At 42.2% G+C, this 18,006-nt stretch overlaps 1 protein-coding gene across 7 annotated transcripts; it reads left to right on the forward strand.

The window, feature by feature from the left end:
• Positions 1–48: 48 nt before the first annotated feature.
• Positions 49–17,350, forward strand: WEE1 (WEE1 G2 checkpoint kinase). Of its 7 annotated transcripts, none has more exons than XM_041129366.1 (17): positions 49–909; positions 3,286–3,494; positions 4,004–4,070; positions 4,155–4,327; positions 5,256–5,377; positions 6,048–6,194; positions 6,642–6,737; positions 6,817–6,902; positions 7,035–7,205; positions 7,295–7,440; positions 9,624–9,753; positions 11,233–11,350; positions 13,916–14,005; positions 14,644–15,156; positions 15,419–15,514; positions 15,802–15,927; positions 16,329–17,350. In XM_041129366.1, exons 1-12 carry the CDS (start codon positions 352–354, stop codon positions 11,263–11,265), a joined length of 1,938 nt encoding a protein of 645 aa, XP_040985300.1. In that variant the 5' UTR covers positions 49–351; the 3' UTR covers positions 11,266–11,350; positions 13,916–14,005; positions 14,644–15,156; positions 15,419–15,514; positions 15,802–15,927; positions 16,329–17,350. The 7 variants fall into 7 exon arrangements, with proteins under 7 accessions (XP_040985300.1, XP_040985301.1, XP_040985298.1 ...); XM_041129369.1 differs by adding an exon at positions 11,044–11,151 and having other exon boundaries at positions 50–909; positions 15,802–17,350; XM_041129367.1 differs by having other exon boundaries at positions 15,459–15,514; positions 15,802–17,350.
• The last annotated feature ends 656 nt before the right edge of the window (positions 17,351–18,006 follow it).

The raw sequence follows: 18,006 nt of genomic DNA on the forward strand, positions 1-18,006 counted from the left end.
TCGGGTGGCGAGCCCCGCCCCGCCCCGCCCCCTCCGCCCGCGGCGTTCGCGCCAAAGCACCCCATGACGCGGCCGTGTGTAGGTCCGCCCCCGCCCTCCGTGTTTTCAAACTGAGTGGGCGGGCGTGATTGGCTGGCGGGCGCGCCACGTGACTAACGGTCGCGGGAAAGCCGCGGAGTCCGAACAGCGCGAGGCGAGCCGTGCCCGGGGGCAGAGCCGCGCGGAGCCGCCGCCGCCGCACCCAGGGGCGTAGCGCGCCGAGGGCACGCGGGGCAGCGCAGCGCGGCGCAGCGACAGCGGGCGCGGCGCGGCCGGGTTCGGCCGTGAGAGAGGGGTTCGCGGCGAGCCGCCATGAGCTTTCTCAGCCTGCAGCAGGCGGCGGCACCGCGGCGGGTCTCGGCCCGGCGGGTGGCCGCCCCGATCCGGCAGAAGCTGCTGTTCGTGAGCGGGCACAGCGACGAGGAGGACGAGGACGAGGAGGAGGAAGGCGGCAGCAGCGGCAACAGCACCGGCGAGGACTCGGCCTTCCAGGAGGCGGACTCGCCGCTCTCGGCGGCTCGCACCCCGGCGCGGGGCGACCCGCCCCTGCTGGAAGAGGAGGAGGAGGAAGAGGAGGAGATGGAGCCCGCGGCGGCGCCGCTGCCGGAGGAGGGGGACTCGTGGGAGGAGGAGGGGTTCGGCTCCTCTCCGGTGAAGTCGCCCGGAGCCTACTTCATGGCCGGCTCCCCCTCGTCGCCGCCCTCTTACAAGGGCCGCCGCTACTGCGGCCGCTCCCCGCCGCACCCGGCTGCTAGCGGTTACCGCCTGCGGAGCGAGGAGCCCGGCTCGCCGCTGCCCGACTGCCCCGGCACGCCGCCTCACAAGACCTTCCGCAAGCTGCGCCTCTTCGACACGCCGCACACCCCCAAGGTGAGGCACCCGCCGCGTCGCGGGGCCCCCCCCCTCACCGGCCCGCTCGGGGCGAGGGCGGAGGGAGGTGGGGGGTGCTGGGCCGGGCAGGGCTCGGCGGCCGGCCCGCCCCCGGGGAGGGGGGAGGAGAGCCCGGGGGACCGCGGGAGGGTTGAATCGCGGGGGCTAGGGGGGCGGCGGGGGCCCGGGCCCGGGCGGCGCCGGCGGGGTCGGCGCCCGCCCCGCGAGCCGCTTGCACCACCCCGCCTGCCCGCAACGGCAAGTTGGCGTCTGCCCCGAGACCTGCCCACAGCCCGTCCGTTACGGTTATGTAACCCGCGGGGGGCGACGCTCCGCCCGCCCGCCCGGCCGGCCGGCCGCTCGGGCTCCGCGCGCCGGTGGGCCCCGGGGGGGGGCGGGAAGGGGCGGGCGGGCGCGGGCGCCGCCTGTCCGCCTGGCTCCCGCAGGCGGGCGCCTCTCGGTTCGCCCCGCCGTCCGGGCTGTCTGCCGAGGGGCCGCGGCCTGGGCGAACGGGGAAGACAAAGTAGTACCGCGAGCCGCCCACCCCCCAGTCGTGCGTGTTGTCCCGTAGGGTAGCTGGGGGCGTGGAACAGTCCCCCCCCCAAATACATAAAATCTATATTTATAAATATACTTTTACATTTTAATGTATCTTACTCATATATAAACACAGAAGTACCCTGCCTTTGCTGTATTTTGTGGAAAAGTTTATTTAAAAGGTGAAAGTAGACTATTAAAGTAAGTACTTCAGTGTCGTGTGGGCATCCGTACCGTTATAACCAGAAAGTTAAAGCTTGAACTGGAATCTGCTCCTGCGTGTCTGTCAGCAAATCGGTGTGTCTTGTTCCGAGTGCTACTGTTGTTGTACCGTATGCCAGTGCAAGTTCAGTGTCTGTACTCTTCTGCATCAAATGTAAAAGGCTATTTGAGTAGCTGATGCTGTTAAACTTAAACTGATGGATTTGAAAGCTTAAAGGGATAGGTGGCTCTTAACTCTGTCAATAACAGACTTTTGGAAGGCATTTCAACTTTTGAACTCGACACTCGTGTAAAACACCGTATGGCGAATGTAAATCTAGTGATAATAGGCTTGCTTTCTTCGTTACTTTTCATATAGCCCTTTAGAAGTAAGCCAGGGATAATCCCCGGGGATAATCTCCCCGGGGTCTATAGGCTATAGGTTGGAAACAACTGACTTAAGGTGCGAGGAAGGCAACCTTGTTAATTGGTTTTCTACAGCTTCCATCTCAAATGAGGTTTCACTGGTAGAAATCAGTGGTACGTTTGGAAATAGTAAAATTGGTGAGGATCTTGTACTGAGTCAAGAGCAGATGCTTTTGAGACGCGAGAGTCTTGTGGATTGTGACACTAAGAACAAGGTCTTAACACTGCAGTTCAGTGGGATTCTTAAATTAGGTGCCCAAATTCTACCTGGGTTGTCTTGGAGAGGTTATCTTCGGAATCTAGAAGAATCAGTTGGTTAAGGTATCCAGTGGAAGTACTGAAATGTGTGTTGAGATGCACAAGTGACTTAAAGGTCTTCATCTAGTCCAGATTTGGGGAGTGCAGTTGAGATTCCCAAGTGTTGAGCCTTCTTCCCTATGGTGGTTGAGGCTTTAGTTAGGTCAATTCTTTATTTTGAAAGGTGTTGCTAGGATAAGGCAATACTCCTGCTTTGTGATCCAGTAGGTCAGTGGCTGGCATCCTCACCAGGATGTAGGAGACTCAGGTGCAAACTTCCCTTCCTAACTGGGAGAGTTTCATCATGTGCCTGGAAAATGCCTGGTCTGACAAATCACCACCCAAAAGATCTGTTTTGGATATTGAACTGACAGCGCAGCAGTGCTGTCAATTCTTGAGCAACTTTTTTGTACGTTCATGAAGAGGCATCTGTGCATCAGTATTAAATCTTTTATTTGCTTATTTTTTTTTTTTGTTTGCCACCTAGATTTGTAGTCACCAAAGATAATTTCCTATGTCTGATCTCGTACGTGAAAATTATGGTGATACAGCACAGGATGGTCCATGAGTTTCATCTGTGTTTGTTTCATGGACAAAGAATTGTCCAAGAAGTACAGGTGATGACATGATTAAAGACTGAGAAACTCTGCTCTCATAATCTTTCCTGTCTTTTATAAATTATTTCAACATTCAGTGTTTCCTTTAACTGTTTTTGTGGGAAGTGTAAAGTCTAATAGTTTATCTGGAATTCTTTTTGATGGAAATGCACGTATTTAAACAACTCATGCTAACTTTGATTAGACAGTATTGTAATGACAGCATGATGGCTTTCAAGCATGACCTGACTGTATGTCTAAAGCAATGTTGAGGTTATAAATGTCGTCTTTTTTTTTTTTTTTTTTTAAATAAATACAGAGTTTGCTCTCTAAAGCACAAGGAGTAGGCTCCAGCTCAGTCAAACTTCGAGGGGGCTCTCTATTTATGAATGTTGGGAAATCAGAGAAGCAGGAAGAAGATATTAGACGAACACCTCACGTGAACATCAATCCCTTCACTCCAGATTCCATGTTCCTTCACAACTCTGAAGGAAAATGTCGTAGGAGGAAGAGAACGCACTGGAATGAGTGAGTAACTTTTATCTTCCTTTGTTAAGCTTATCCTTAGAACTACTTTTAGCTGCAAAAGTTTTGTTACAAATTGCCTCTAGGAAAGTATTTTTCCTTGCAAATCTGTTAGTGATTCATAATATAGCTCTTAAAGTATCTGCTTTGAGATGCATGATATTATGAAATAACCATTTAGGACTAATCTTTTGATTAGTATACTGAGAGGATAGATTAGGCTGTCCCCTACAGTCTTTTTACCTGACTGAATGAGCTGTGCACACAGTCTTTTCTTGAGGATGGAAAAACACATTAAACACTACTATGAAACATGAAGAAAGAAATGACAAAGATATTAGCATGGTACCTTTATTTTATGAGTTTGTGTTTACAAATGTCTGGCGTTCAATTAGTTAAACTAAGGTGGAATGGGAGAATTAGATCTTGGAAAAATCAGCAGCTGCTAGACTTCAATTTTAAGTTTACTTAAGCCATATTACTTCTGCAAAAATAACTGCTGTGAATTTCAGCTCTTGTGGAGAGGACATGGAAGCAAGTGATGGAGAGCCTGAAGATGAAACTATCAGACCTGCTAAGGTAATTAATCTTTTGAACCTGATACTGAAGTTTGGCAGTTTGTGTATCTGCGGATCTAAGTATTTTCCTTTCTAATCTTTGCAGAGGATAACAATAACAGAAAGTAATATGAAGTCACGGTATGCAACTGAATTTCATGAGTTGGAGAAGATTGGATCAGGTGAATTTGGTTCTGTATTTAAATGTGTGAAGAGGCTTGATGGCTGTATTTATGCAATAAAGCGATCCAAGAAACCCTTAGCTGGCTCAGTGGATGAGTGAGTATTTCCTGCTCTTAAAAGTCACCTCTTGGTGCCTTTTCCTCCTATGTCTCTTCATATTGGTGTCTAGAGAAGGCATTTCAGAGAAAAGTATAAATATACATGAATTAAATGTAAAACGGGTACAATTTTGAAGTTGCTTTACATTTTTTTTGGTTCTGAATACTGTGCAGTACAGGGGAGGAAAGGCTACTTGGCCTTTCTCCTAGTGGACATTTGTCCCAATGCTCTGTGGGAACAGATGGTTCTCATCTGGAAAGTAAGAATAATGCTTACTTGCATTAATGGTAGGAGGGACTATATGAATAAATTGCAGTGATGATCCTTTGAGTTATGAAAGGAAAGCAATATTCCCAACTAGGTCCTCATCCTTGATCAACTTGAGTGACGTGCAGATTAGTTAAGTCAGTTTTGGGGTATTTTTTGGCATTTGTGAATGAGCCTGCGATTCAGACTTTTTTCCCCCCACTGTTCTAATAAAACTCCACAAGTTGGAGTTGCTGAAAATTGCATACCAGACTCTCACATAAGAAGTTAGGAATGTTGAGTTCAGTCATACTCCTGTTTTATGGTCATCATTAGTTTCTTCCTAAAGCTTCAGTGATGCTTCTCAAAGCTTGCTGCTGCTGCTAGTTGAAAAGTACGTAATGGAAGTGGCACCTCCTTCAAGAATTATCTGCAACAAAACCTGTATTTTGATGTTCCGTATGCTTAGTCTTTTAATACAATGTAAATTATCTTAGCTGTTTGGATATAAATACAAATCCACCTTCGAGTGCCACAGAACCGAATGTGAAGATTTTAATTAGAGACCTGAGCTGGCAGAGAGGCATGATATTATAATAAGTGTTTCTATCAAGCTGAAATTGGACTAATTTCACCTCATAATATTCTTGTGTACTGTTATTTTTTGGGACTGTAACAGGCAAAATGCTTTAAGAGAGGTCTATGCACATGCAGTTCTCGGACAGCATTCTCATGTAGTAAGGTACTACTCTGCATGGGCAGAAGATGATCATATGCTTATACAGAATGAATATTGCAATGGTAAGTAGAGTTTATCGCTTGTTCTGAACTTGCTTTCAAAAAAAATCCAATTTTTGGAGATACGCAGGTCCCTCTACAAATCCCTAGACCTAGTTAGGGATTGATTGCCCTACACATAGCTCATACCATCATTGTCTCAAAGTTGTCTGATACTCCTTTCTGTTGGAAAAGGCATATCAGATATATGAAGCAAAAACTGTACAAAACTGCAGACAAAGTCTTAAGTGTTCAAGAATATTGGAAGTACACTGAGGCATTTGCAAGCAGCAAAACTGTTCTTTCTTCTGTACGATAGTTCAAGCTGGAATAGAGAAAATTACCAGAGAGTTTTCTTTAAAAAGAGAGGTGGACCTGATTTCTCAAGCTTTTTGCTATGGTTGATACGCTACCAGAGATTTGGAAGAGGGAGAGAGGTCTTCTCCCTTGCGTTGGTATCCTGTTAATTTGCACTGCAATTACAGCAGAAAAATAATTTTATTATATTACATGGCTATAAAGAGGCTGTACAGCACTAGATTTTACACTTCCTATGTATCATCAGCAAGTTCTTGGTGATATATTCACTGTTAATTTTGGAAGCTGGTTGTACTTACTTTTGGAAGCAAGTTTTCATTACTTTATCAACTGTTTGATATAAAATAATTAGTTGTTTGCTTTAATGTTGTTTTAGGCGGCAGTTTAGCAGATGCTATAAGTGAAAATTACAGGAATATGCGTTATTTTACTGAACCAGAACTGAAGGACCTGCTACTTCAGGTGGCTCGAGGCTTAAAGTACATTCATTCAATGTCACTGGTGCACATGGATATTAAACCTAGTAAGTTTGTAAACTGCTTTACTCTGTATTGACAGAGTAAATACTCTGTATTAACAACTTCCTCAGTTAATTTAATCTGCTGTAGAAAAACGAGCTGTTGGCCACACCTTACTAACTGTAAATTCTTCACTGAAGTTCTAAATAGCAGTACGAGGATGTCAGTTGTAAAATTGGCTAGCAAACTTAAACTGTTACCGAGTTTATCTCGGGTCCTTTTTGTGTAATTGACTCTACTTGCGTAACACTTGGCTCCTCTCCCAGCAGAGGGGCCAGAGTGAGTTAAGTTAGAGTTTCTTGCACTATGAACTGGGTATGTATACAACTAAAACTTCTGTGTGGTTAAAGCAAACTGTAGTAAAGCTAGATGAAGTAGAAATTGGACAGAAATAGCTGTTTGGGTTTTGTTTGTTTGTTTTTTGTTTTTTTAAAAATTCTGCTCTTTTTCAGGTAATATTTTCATATCTAGGACATCAGTCCCAAGTACAACTTCAGAAGAAGGTGATGATGATGACTGGTCATCTGATAGAGTCATATTTAAAATAGGTGAGAAGCAGCACACTTGTGCTCAGAAGAATTGCATTGTCTATTTGTCTTCTGAAAAACAACTTTTTTCTTTTTGCAGGTGACCTTGGTCATGTAACTCGAGTATCTAGTCCGCAAGTGGAGGAAGGTGATAGCCGTTTTCTTGCAAATGAAGTCCTACAAGAGGTAACTGTTCAGTTTGTGGAAAATAGTGATGTTAGGTCTGTATGCTGTTTTCTTTTATGAGTTGCTATGTGTTAGATTTCCTCTTGCGCTGGGTGGTATGTGTAGTAAATTTATTTTTCTTTATTTTTCAAGAACTACACTCATTTGCCAAAAGCAGATATTTTTGCTCTTGCTCTGACTGTTGTCTGTGCTGCTGGGGCTGAACCACTTCCAACTAATGGGGACCAATGGCATGAAATTCGACAAGGAAAACTACCTAGAATACCACAAGTGCTTTCTCAAGAATTGCTAGACTTACTAAAAGTAAGAACTCTTGTACTGGCGGCTCACTGATTAGTGTAACTTACTGTATTACTGGCCTTAACTAAACGCTTTATTTTCTTTTTTCCAAGGTCATGATTAATCCTGATCCAGAGAAAAGGCCTTCAGCTGTGGCACTAGTCAAGCACTCGGTGCTTCTCTCTGCCGCAAAAAAGAGCGCAGAGCAGCTCCGAATAGAACTGAATGCTGAAAAATTCAAAAACTCGCTCTTACAGAAGTAAGTAGTTCCTTGGGGTTCTTAAACATAACTTAATTTCCAATGGGTTCTCATATGACAGTAGAGTGATGATAAAACAGGACCGTCCTTGTTTCTGCATGAGGTCCACAAATCTGTATGCATATACGTACATGAGAGTACAAAGTGGGTTATGTAACTTTAAAAGGAACTTTCTTGATAGAAGGAACTTTTTGAACACTCCATGGGAATCTCAACTACACTATTAGAATTCAAAGCATACAAAACATTACAGTTTTTGAAAAATGTTTCAAGCATAGTGCATACTTTTGTGACATGTATAGTGTAACTTATGTCTGTATTATTTGAGTCTGTGTTTTCCTAGGTCAATCTCTACGTTGAAAGATTGGAAAACGTGACTTAAATGAGCTGTTTTGAACTTAAATGAAATGGTACATCAGGAATGTTTTTGGACTAATTTGTCACAGCAGTGTTATTAGATTACCAGAGAATCATTTGTATCGGGAAGTAATCTTGTCCTACCCCTTCCTTAAACACTCAACTCTGAATTAAAGATTTGAAGAAGAGATTCCCTTTAGGAAAGTCTGATTTCTGCTCAAATTTCAGAGAAAGAGCTAGTAAGTTAAGAAGGAATCATCTGAATCTTTCACTGCAGTTAACTTTGCACATGTTATGCATGATAGGCAGACTTTTATGAGGGGATATAGAACACTGATTACTTTCTGACTGGCTTGTTTTGAATTAAGATGTTAACTTTGCGTTTGGAGTCTCTCCATTGCTATCTGCTTATGTTGCCATTGCTACAGTCTGAATGTAGCCAGGCTTGCCATTTTAGATGGTTATCTTTATAATGTTCGTATGAATTACACTGACTGCAGAAAGAATAATTTGACAGTTTGTGCAGGTTACTCAAGGACAGATTTGCTGAGGTAACTTGCTTGCTTCTATAAAGACAACATATTTTTGTATCATGTGAAAGGGGAAGTTGGCAAAGCTAATATTTTGCGAAGACTGTGTCTGGCCTGGCAACAAGTAGGGTACATCCTTATAAAATAACGGTAAATCCAAGAATGATTTTAAAAGAACGCTTAACCACAGTAATTTTTTTACGTTGTGTGGGATAGCGTTCCATAAAATAGTTCAGGTAGGTATTTTTGGTTCATTTTATTTTGTTATTTTTAATGCTCCTGCATTTGACCCATTTAAGATACCACTTGTGTATGTAAGTTATCATCAGTGAAAGGAATTCTTGTAAGGAAACTCAGCTTTTTCTACTGTGTCATCTTTTTCAGAGGAAGGAATAATTCAAGATTAGACTTCTAGGGAAGAATGGAAGTGTATTGTAAACCTTAATTTCCTGGTAATGGCATGGTGGGTGGGTGTGCACACATGTGTGCACTTGTGACTGACATTCAATCTTTAGGGAAGATGACTAAAAATTGATTGTGTTCTCTTGCAGTGAATGACACAGTGATAATGTGGGGACGGATTAGATGGGGCACGGGTGTTTAATGAATAATACTCTGATTTACAAGAATGGGATTAGCTTATTAAACTAAAATGTGTAACTTAAAACTAAATACACCTACACCTATATGCAGCAAGCTTGTAAAATTTGGTCTTGCTTTGGAGTCCAGATGTGAAGTGAGACTACAAATACTAGTTCTTAGGGTAGAGAAAATTCTTTGAGGGAAGTTTGGGATAGGAAAAGGAAAAGAGTATGGGGGGAATCCTTACACTTAGCCATATGTCAGCATTTAAGGAAAGGAGAAAAGGGGTGTGTGGAGAAACCCTTGATAAAGATAACTTTGCTCTTTAGCGTGACTATTTCATAGTTTTAACCAGAGTTTTATTTAACTTTGTCCTCAGACTGAGTATTGGTAATTCTCTGAAAGAGAATAGTTGACAGAATGTTGCACGGGGACAATGGCCTGTGCTACCTTCAGTGACTCAGCCTTGCAGTTTTGGCCTCAAATTTTTAAGTTGGGCAAAAAAGATTTAGATGGTGATAAGCTTTTGATGTGGGTATGCAAAAGGAAAAGGATGCTTCCCAAGTTGTCTGTTGCCAGTTGCGTTCATCTATGTTCATCTAAGTGTGTGTCTGTTTGTCTGGATCTTCCACAAGAAGTTCAGTTGTGGCTGAATGCTTCATCTGGGCAAACCTCAGTAATTAGCTCTTCAGTGATTTATTTAATGTCTTGCAGAGAGCTGAAGAAGGCACAGATGGCAAAGGCTGCAGCTGAGGAGCGAGCGCTGTTCACTGACAGAATGACAACTAGATCTACGACGCAAAATAGACCATCTCGACTCATTGGAAAGAAAATGAACCGCTCAGTTAGTCTTACTATATACTAACTATGAAGTCTAAAAGAACTACTGAGGATGGCTATAGCATCTCTGCTGGACTGAAGCCTAAGGAATTGAAGGAAGTGTTCAATTCCTGGTTTCTTGTCCTGTCATCAATCAGTGTCACTAGTTTTACAGGAATTGCTTCTGGGTTTTTACTTGTACGATATGGCTGATAGCTGTATTAACCATTTGAGTTAACAGACTCGGTTACTGTCTTGTCTATAGAGGATCCTGGATGTTAATCCATAAGCCTTTCAGTTACACTGTTAGATGTTACATTGTCCCAGGGTTAACCACTATAGTGGTGTGCTGCTTTGTAGTGTTACGGCATTGTAATAAGAAGTAATATCCTGAACGATCTTTAAGAGGGAGGGAGGGGGCCTTGGTTTGATAGTTACTGTTTTTTTTGGAGCAGAGGGGAATAAATTTTGAAAGACAGGCTTTAAGGCCACATACACTCAATGTACCTGATGTCAGGTAGACTTTTATTGTGAATTTTATTTGTTTATTCAACTGGGAGCACTTTGTAGGCATTGCATAAACCACAGCTTAGAAACCTGTGGAATTAAGTGCCATGTGGAACTGCTGCTATTTTTAGTTTGTTGTCCTCGCTGTAAACTGTAGCATTAAAACAATCATTATTGTGTTAATAGGCTTCTTGTTAAAACAATTACGTGAATCAAATCTAAGCTGCATTTTAGTGAAGGCAGCAGTTTTCTCTCAAAGCTAGTGCATTGTGAAATAATGCACCAATTTAATATTTGGACTCTGTATTAGTGTAGTGCAATTGTTAATGTCTTGGCTATTGATGTTTTGTAATTCTTTCTAATAAGGTTCTCTAAATGTTGGTATTCTCTTCAGTTGTCCATTCTTGAGGCTATTGTATATTTTTTTTTAATGTTGGAGTACTTGTAAATAATTGTTTAGTGTAAGTGTTCAGGTTGTTCTTCATTGTTATGTACATAATTTTGATCGTGCTTATAGTATACTATACTGAAACTGCAGTCTGAGTTGGCAACAGACAAAGCTTAACTATTCAGTTTTAAGTTCCAAAATGAACAGAATGTGGTCATCAGAACCTGTACTGATGTTGAACCTAGGCTGACAGATGTTGCTAAAAAATAGAACTGTTCTAATTACTGGCTTGTCTCTTCATTAATTTTAGTTTAAACAGTGTTTCCCATTTGTGCTCTATTTGTTCTTACTAGTGTTGAGTTTGAATATTAAAGTTAAAACTTTTGTTTAATATTGTCTAACACTTATTTAACTCTATAGTTGTGGAAATAAAATATTGAGTCAGGAAGACACTATGGCAAATCCTGATGAGATCTGCTTCCTGCTCCTGTGTAGTGCTTGTGGTTCCCTCATGAGAGTGGGACTGAGGTAACATACTTGCCGATAGTTATGTTAGGAGAGAAGCACCACAGTCTGTGCGTTAGTACCTATAGCAGTCTGTCTCTACAGCTTCAGAAATGGTACTGCATGTTGGAAAGGTGAAGCCCCTGGAAGATTTGAAGTAGAACCCGTGACTGTGAAGATGAAGGACTAGATGAAACTGTGTGAAGAAAGACCTGGGTCTGAGGTAAGGAGGAAAACTTATGAATTGCTGAGAATGGGAAGAGAACTGCTTATTTAGAAGTTGGGAAGAAAACAGTGGGAGGAGTTGGAATAGTCTAGGGAACACAATATCAGCATGTGCTGTGGCATGGAGCAAAATATTTATGCACTTGTATTCTACCTTCTGAAGAGAGATACAGTAAAATTACTAAAGGCTTAATAGGTTAGTCTGTTGGGGAAGCTTTCACATTGCTGTGTTAGAGTCACAGGTGACTGTCAGAGAAGCTGTATGTGAATTGAATGGACTATCGTAAGATTTAGCAGTTTTCATTTGCTAATTACAAAGTTAAGTATTTTTATTTATAAGAGGTCTCAGTGCTATTCATATGTGGCAGTGAAATTCAGAGGCTTGGTTTAGTTATCTTTATTCTCTGAATATGCAGTTCTCATCAGTAAAAACTGATAGACTGGAATACCTTCTAAGTTTTTACTTTGTATGATAGTCCTGTCTTGTTTGTGAGAGAACTTGGAATATCTTATATGGTTTTGCTGCAGCATTTTAATGTTCATCTACACTAAATGAGACCTTTCTTAAAGCATACTTCTAAATGGTCATAAATATCAGTTGGTGGGGATCAACAAACTTAATAAGCCTTTCTTCCCCTATAGTGTAAATAAATTTGATCTACCTATGATGATGTGCTTGTGCGTCACTTACTTTCAGAGGCTTGTAACATCAGTACATGTATTGCTGCACAAACAAGCTGTACACAGTAGCTATGTATGCTTGTAGAGGTGTACTCTTCACTGGGTAAAAAAATGTCTGGATGGCTGGGCCCAAAGAGTGGTGGTGAATGGAGTTAAATCCAGTTGGCGGCTGGTCACAAGTGGTGTTCCCCAGGGCTCAGTTTTGGGGCCAGTTCTGTTTAATATCTTTATCAGTGATCTGGATGAGGGGACCAAGTGCACCCTCAGCAAGTTTGCACATGACACCAAGTTGGGCAGGAGTGTTGATCTGCTGGAGGGTAGGAAGGCTCTGCAGAGCGATCTGGACAGGCTGAGGCCAATTGTATGAGGTTCAACGAGGCCAATTGTATGAGTTTCAACAAGGCCAAGTGCCGGGTCCTGCACTTGGGTCACAGCAACCCCATGCAGCGCTACAGGCTTGGGGAAGAGTGGCTGGAAAGCTGCCCGGCAGAGAAAGACCTGGGCGTGCTGGTCGACAGCCGGCTGAATATGAGCCAGCAGTGTGCCCAGGTGGCCAAGGCAGCCAAGGGCATCCTGGCCTGTATCAGAAATAGTGTGGCCAGCAGGAGCAGGGAAGGGATCGTGCCCCTGTACTCAGCACTGGTGAGGCCACACCTTGAGTACTGTGTTCAGTTTTGGGCCCCTCACTACAGGAAAGACATTGAGGTGCTGGAGTGCATCCAAAGAAGGGCAATGAAGCTGGTGAAGGGTCTAGAGAACAAGTCCTGTGAGAAGCAGCTGAGGGAGCTGGGATTGTTTAGTCTGGAGAAGAGGAGGCTGAGGGGAGACCTTATCGCTCTCGACACCTGTCTGAAAGGAGGTTGTAGCAAGGTGGGTGCTGGTCTCTTATATCAAGTAACAAGTGATAGGACAAGAAGAAACGGCCTCAAGTTGCAGCAAGGGAGGTTTAGGTTGGATATTAGGAAAAAATTCTTGACCAAAAGGGTTTGTCGGGCATTGGAACAGGCTGCTCAGGGAAGTGGTTGAGTCTCCATCCCTGGAGGGTTTTAAAAGACGTGTAGATGTGGCACTTAAGGACATGGTTTAGCAGTGGGCTTGGCAGCATGAGGTTAACGGTTGGACTCGATGACCTTAAGGGTATTTTCCAACATAAATAATTCTATGATTCTATGCTATTGCTGGTCACAGGTTTTGTATCTGCCATGGAACGGATGCCCAGCCTAAACCATGCAACTGAAGGGGCTCTGGATTTTTTAACTTTCCCGTGTGACAAGCAGAATGTTTAAAAAGGAGCTTCAGGGTTTTTAAGTAGTTTATGGGAGCAGTAAGAATGGTGACATTTTATCTCAAACTTTCATAAGCTTTCCTGAGGGCAGTGATGAGGCTGAGAATCCTGGCCCCAACAGTGGCCAGTAGGAAGAGGCAGAGAATTTGGAAAGTGCATTAATGCTTCCCATGAATACTCCCAGCATCCAGTGATTCATGATTCAGATGCTTGCTGAGTGAGAATTGGTATCTATTTCTACTGACATTAAAGGGGTTTTCTTTTTTAAGAGAAACAATCTTACAGTAATTTTGCAAATTTTGAATTTGTTGCAAAAACAACATTTGGGCAAAACTTGTATGTAGTTAAGCAAGCCACCTTTTCAGGTGGAAGAAGAAGCTGCTAGCCTCCCACAAAATGTAGAAAGTCAATGTCAGTTAAAGAAATTCTACCAACCATGGTGTAACAAGATGAGCTTCAACTCTTCAAGAAGAAAGCTTTATCTCAATTTAAGAAGCAAGCATTAGAGTTGGGTGGCAAATGTGTTATTCAAAATAGCTACATCTAATGTTTAACCATTTTTCTCGTGAATTCATCTAGTTTAATTTTCCAATACAGAGGTAGCATAGTACCTCAACTTTTTTGATCAGAGTACGTGACTTCTTGAAGAACTACACAGAAAGAGTACCTAAAAATAACTGAAAGCAGGTATTTCAAATCCCCACCTCCTCTAGATACTTGTCTGCTTCTTTGTCTTCGGTCTTTGAATACAAATCCAGTGTCTGTAATCCATCTTCTAATGATATATTACTGGACAACACTACCTGTCTAGTCTTGCTTAGTCTTGCTGCATCTTATGCCCAAAGACTGTGCAGTGTGGTGGACTAAAGCTCTTACAGAATTAGTTTCCTGTAATGACATGGCACCACTTAACACTGACAAATGCTGCTTTCCAAAAGAATATTCTGAAATGGTTCCATCTAAATGATTTATTTGTGGATGAATTGTCTTCCATTTGACTGTACAAAACTAGTTCTTGTTGGAAACAAACAAAGTATTAACCCCTCGCCCCCCAACTTCTTAATGTGAATTTCAAGTGTCAAGGCGTGATTCGCTTTTTGGATAATCATCTTGTGAATCAAGCCTTTCCATGGACTACCTGTAGAAATATTGATGATCCTTAGTTTTTCATTGTTTTGCAGGCTAAACCATCATAATCAAATCATAAATGCTGTATTTTTAAAAATATTTTGAGCTGCATATGGTTTTCTAATACTATATGAAATTCTATTTATGCCATTACTGTTGAAACACGATTGGATTTACCTGGAGAATGTTTTTTCCAGAAAACAATACTGTGATAGTCATGCATACTACTGGTCCATTATAGCCATGAAGGCCAACAGATGGAGGAGGAGTATGTCTGTAAAGGGAAGTTAGCACCTTCCAGTTGGGAACTGTAGCATAACATAACTAGAAATTGTTGTTCTACTTTCATAGATTGTGTATCAAACTCCCAGCAATTTTGCCATGAATTCACGCATGGTTAACCAGCTAGAATTACTAAGGTCATCTTAGTCTCTTGTTTTGTTTTTAAGGTATTGATACACAGCATTTGTGTATTCGGGTTTTTTTTTTTTTTTGCAGTTTCCAAGTGTCCTTTTGGCTCACTGATTTCCTGCTTTCCCCCAGTGCCCCCCCTCTGGATACAAGCTGTTGATTACCACAGACTTAATAACTTACCTTATTTTAGTTGGGATGGATCTGAATTTGTAAGATGTAGAACCTGAAAAACTTACTGACTACTTGGCTTTTTTATGAAGTTACAGACAAGCTTTACCTCCCATCTAGAAATGGAGGTAGGCACTGCTTGTATATTTGAAAATAGAATTTCAGTTTCATAGAATGCATTACTTTACACTATAACATTGAAAACTGTAATGAATAAAAGTATACTCAGTCACCCTATCCTTGTTGAACTGGGGGGAGGAAGTGCTATGCATTGTTTGACCCCCTTCCAAAAGCTGACCAGCTTGACCTTGTCTTTAATGTGTTTTGTAGTCTCCAGCAACACCTGCTGGACAAAATAGTCAACTGTACACTGAATTTTTGTCTTCAAAGTATTTTGTGTGCTAATATGATGCTCGACCTTCACTGTTAGAAGCCACTATCTTGTTCTGCAGTAGTGATTGAGCATTCTTGCCAGCAGTAGTTCAGGTAAGTGTTGACTTTTATTTTTTCATCTGCACCACCCCCCCCCCCCCACTTCCCCCCCCCCCCCCCCCCCCCCCACATTGGTTCTGTAGGCTTGGAAACAGCATCCTTGTGATTTCACCATATATGTGATTTGGTATATAACATGTATGCACACTTAATAAATCTGTGCATGTGTGCTACCTATGAATATCACTGCTATAGATGTGCTTGAGGACTGGGGTCTAAAGCAATGGCCAGCAAGAGTCAAAAGCAGGGCTGTTCCCTGCCTGAAACTCACCTTCTTTCAGTGAACCATGGAGACCGTCTGAGAGCACAGCTGCTAAGCTGACACATACCTTCTGCTCTCAAGAAACACTGCACAGAGAAAGCAGGAAGAAGCAGCGACTGGACGGGACAGCACACAGGAAATTAAGGTCCCGCTTCTGTTTAAACAGTTGAAATTGGATGAAGATGCTGTTTTCCCAAAGTATAATGGGGTTTGTGGGAGGGGAACGGGAGGTTCCCTGAGGAGAGACTATTGCTGTGCCTAATTAAAAAGGAAGCAATTTATTACTGTTTAACACGTTGCTCAGATGTCTGAGGTTGTACACACTTAAAAATTATATGAGATTCTGGATAGTCTTGCAAAATCTGAAGAATTGGTTTCAAAGATCTTCCTTTTGCCAGTCATTTGACTCCATTCTAATACACAGCATCAATATTTAGCATGACATCTGAATAATCGTGCTGGTCTAAACTGATTTCTCTGTTTGACTCAGCATGAAAGCAGAATAACTGGCCTAATTCTCATTAATGATCTCCTATGTATCCCTAGGGTTACTGCCAGATCGGTGGGCTAATGGACATAACTGCTGCTGTTAATGAATTACCAGTTATGCACAGGAAAAGACTCTGTGTGTTCAGCATGCATCCCGATGAAGATCATCATCTTCATCTATTGATTTACAGACGACAGAATACACCACTAATGAAAGTATTTTAGGCAGGGTGTTCTGCAGGATAGGGATGGGGAGGACAGGAGAAATACCTCCTATTCCCAACCTTTAGTAGTCTCAACAACCACTGCTCTTGGGTGATGTTCCTATTGCTGCAGCTGTTTTCTCTTGCCTCTTTTCACTCTCAGCTACTTAGGTGTTAAGATGTTTAGGGTAAAATCTCCCCATATATTTGTTCCATGCCTTAGCAAATGGGATTTTAATTTCCTTTTGGTCTTGTAGACACTGAGTCAATATTGATTGACAGTCTTCTACACGAGCCCTGCTTAAATAGCTTTTTCCATTGACCATTTCTCTCTCTAGTTTCCATTCCAAAACATGGTATCAAGTGGTTACTGCAGTACACACCTCGGATTTAATTTCCTCTTCCTTTCTGCAGGTAAGGTATCTGCAGTGTTCTGTTCTACAGTGAGTTCTGTAACTTAGTGAGAAATACCTTATCAGCTACAAGTGTAGAGTAAGATGGGTGTTAGTAGGGAGGAACTGAAAGGTAACTTAATGCTCTGTGTTTTACCTCTTCATTATGTTTCTGTTGTCAAGTTTGAATAGAAATGCATGTGTTCTGCATATGTGTATGAATAGAAGAAAATTGTAGTGAAGTAGGTGTGCTTTGTTGGAATAACTTCAAAGATTGCTCTAGAAGTCTTAGAAGTGAATGGAAAATTAACTTTTTTTTTTTGTAGGAGAGACTGAGCTGCCATTCTGATTCAGCATCTAATGCTGCTGCTTATTTCACCTAAAATAATTTTCATGCTTAATTTCTACATAGTTGCAGTGAGAATGTTTGAGGCATATGTGTAAGGGCAGAGATAGAACTTACTTTTAAAAGTATTATAAAATAATAGAAAAAACAAATTCCTCAAATGGCTTGAGGACTGGGTTATGGTATAATGTCAGATATACTTAGTGGTTTTTACACTGTCCCCTAGTGCTTCCTGGAGATGTTTTATGGTGGGACTAGTCTGTTCAGAAACTGTAGCATGTTGATCGTGAACACTAGCATTTCCTTTAGTTTTACTTTCTACTGAAACATTGCTGTGAAATGGCAGATACTGGAAATACAGTTTGCTACAAAGTTGGTGTAATGGTCTTCAATTTCTGTTTGCTTCAATTTAGTTTGTCTGTGGAGAATGAAAATGAGTGGTCTAGCCACAGTTCAGGAAGATTTTCTCTGGGCTAACAATGAGCAGAAAACTGTGAGTTGTTGATGTGTCTGAATTCTTTCCTTGAAGGCATTTTAACTGACTCGGTGGCATAAAACAAAATTAGTAACAGTTCAAATGTGTAATGTTTCCTCTGGTTAGAACCTCCCTGACAAATACTTATTATTTGGCTAACAAGGGATAATTAAGCTTCTGCAGGGAGAAGGAAGAGAAAAGTGATTGACCTCTTAAGGCTGAGCCTCAGCTGGGTCTAACTAAAGATTCTTCCTGAAAGTGTGAGTCACCCGATGAGACTGTGAGCCAGTTTTCCCTCCCTGAACTTCTCTCCACCCTG

The sequence above is a fragment of the Aquila chrysaetos genome, chromosome 16 (genome assembly GCF_900496995.4).
Source record: "Aquila chrysaetos chrysaetos chromosome 16, bAquChr1.4, whole genome shotgun sequence".
Classification (NCBI taxonomy): Eukaryota; Metazoa; Chordata; class Aves; order Accipitriformes; family Accipitridae; genus Aquila; species Aquila chrysaetos.

Excerpts from the sequence above, each read along its gene's own strand:
- WEE1 (XM_041129366.1), top strand. The coding sequence starts at position 352 with ATGAGCTTTCTCAGCCTGCAGCAGGCGGCGGCACCGCGGCGGGTCTCG. Across the intron at positions 5,378-6,047 it reads ACAGAATGAATATTGCAATG|GCGGCAGTTTAGCAGATGCT; the intron begins GTAAGTAGAGTT and ends ATGTTGTTTTAG. Across the intron at positions 6,903-7,034 it reads CAAATGAAGTCCTACAAGAG|AACTACACTCATTTGCCAAA; the intron begins GTAACTGTTCAG and ends TTATTTTTCAAG.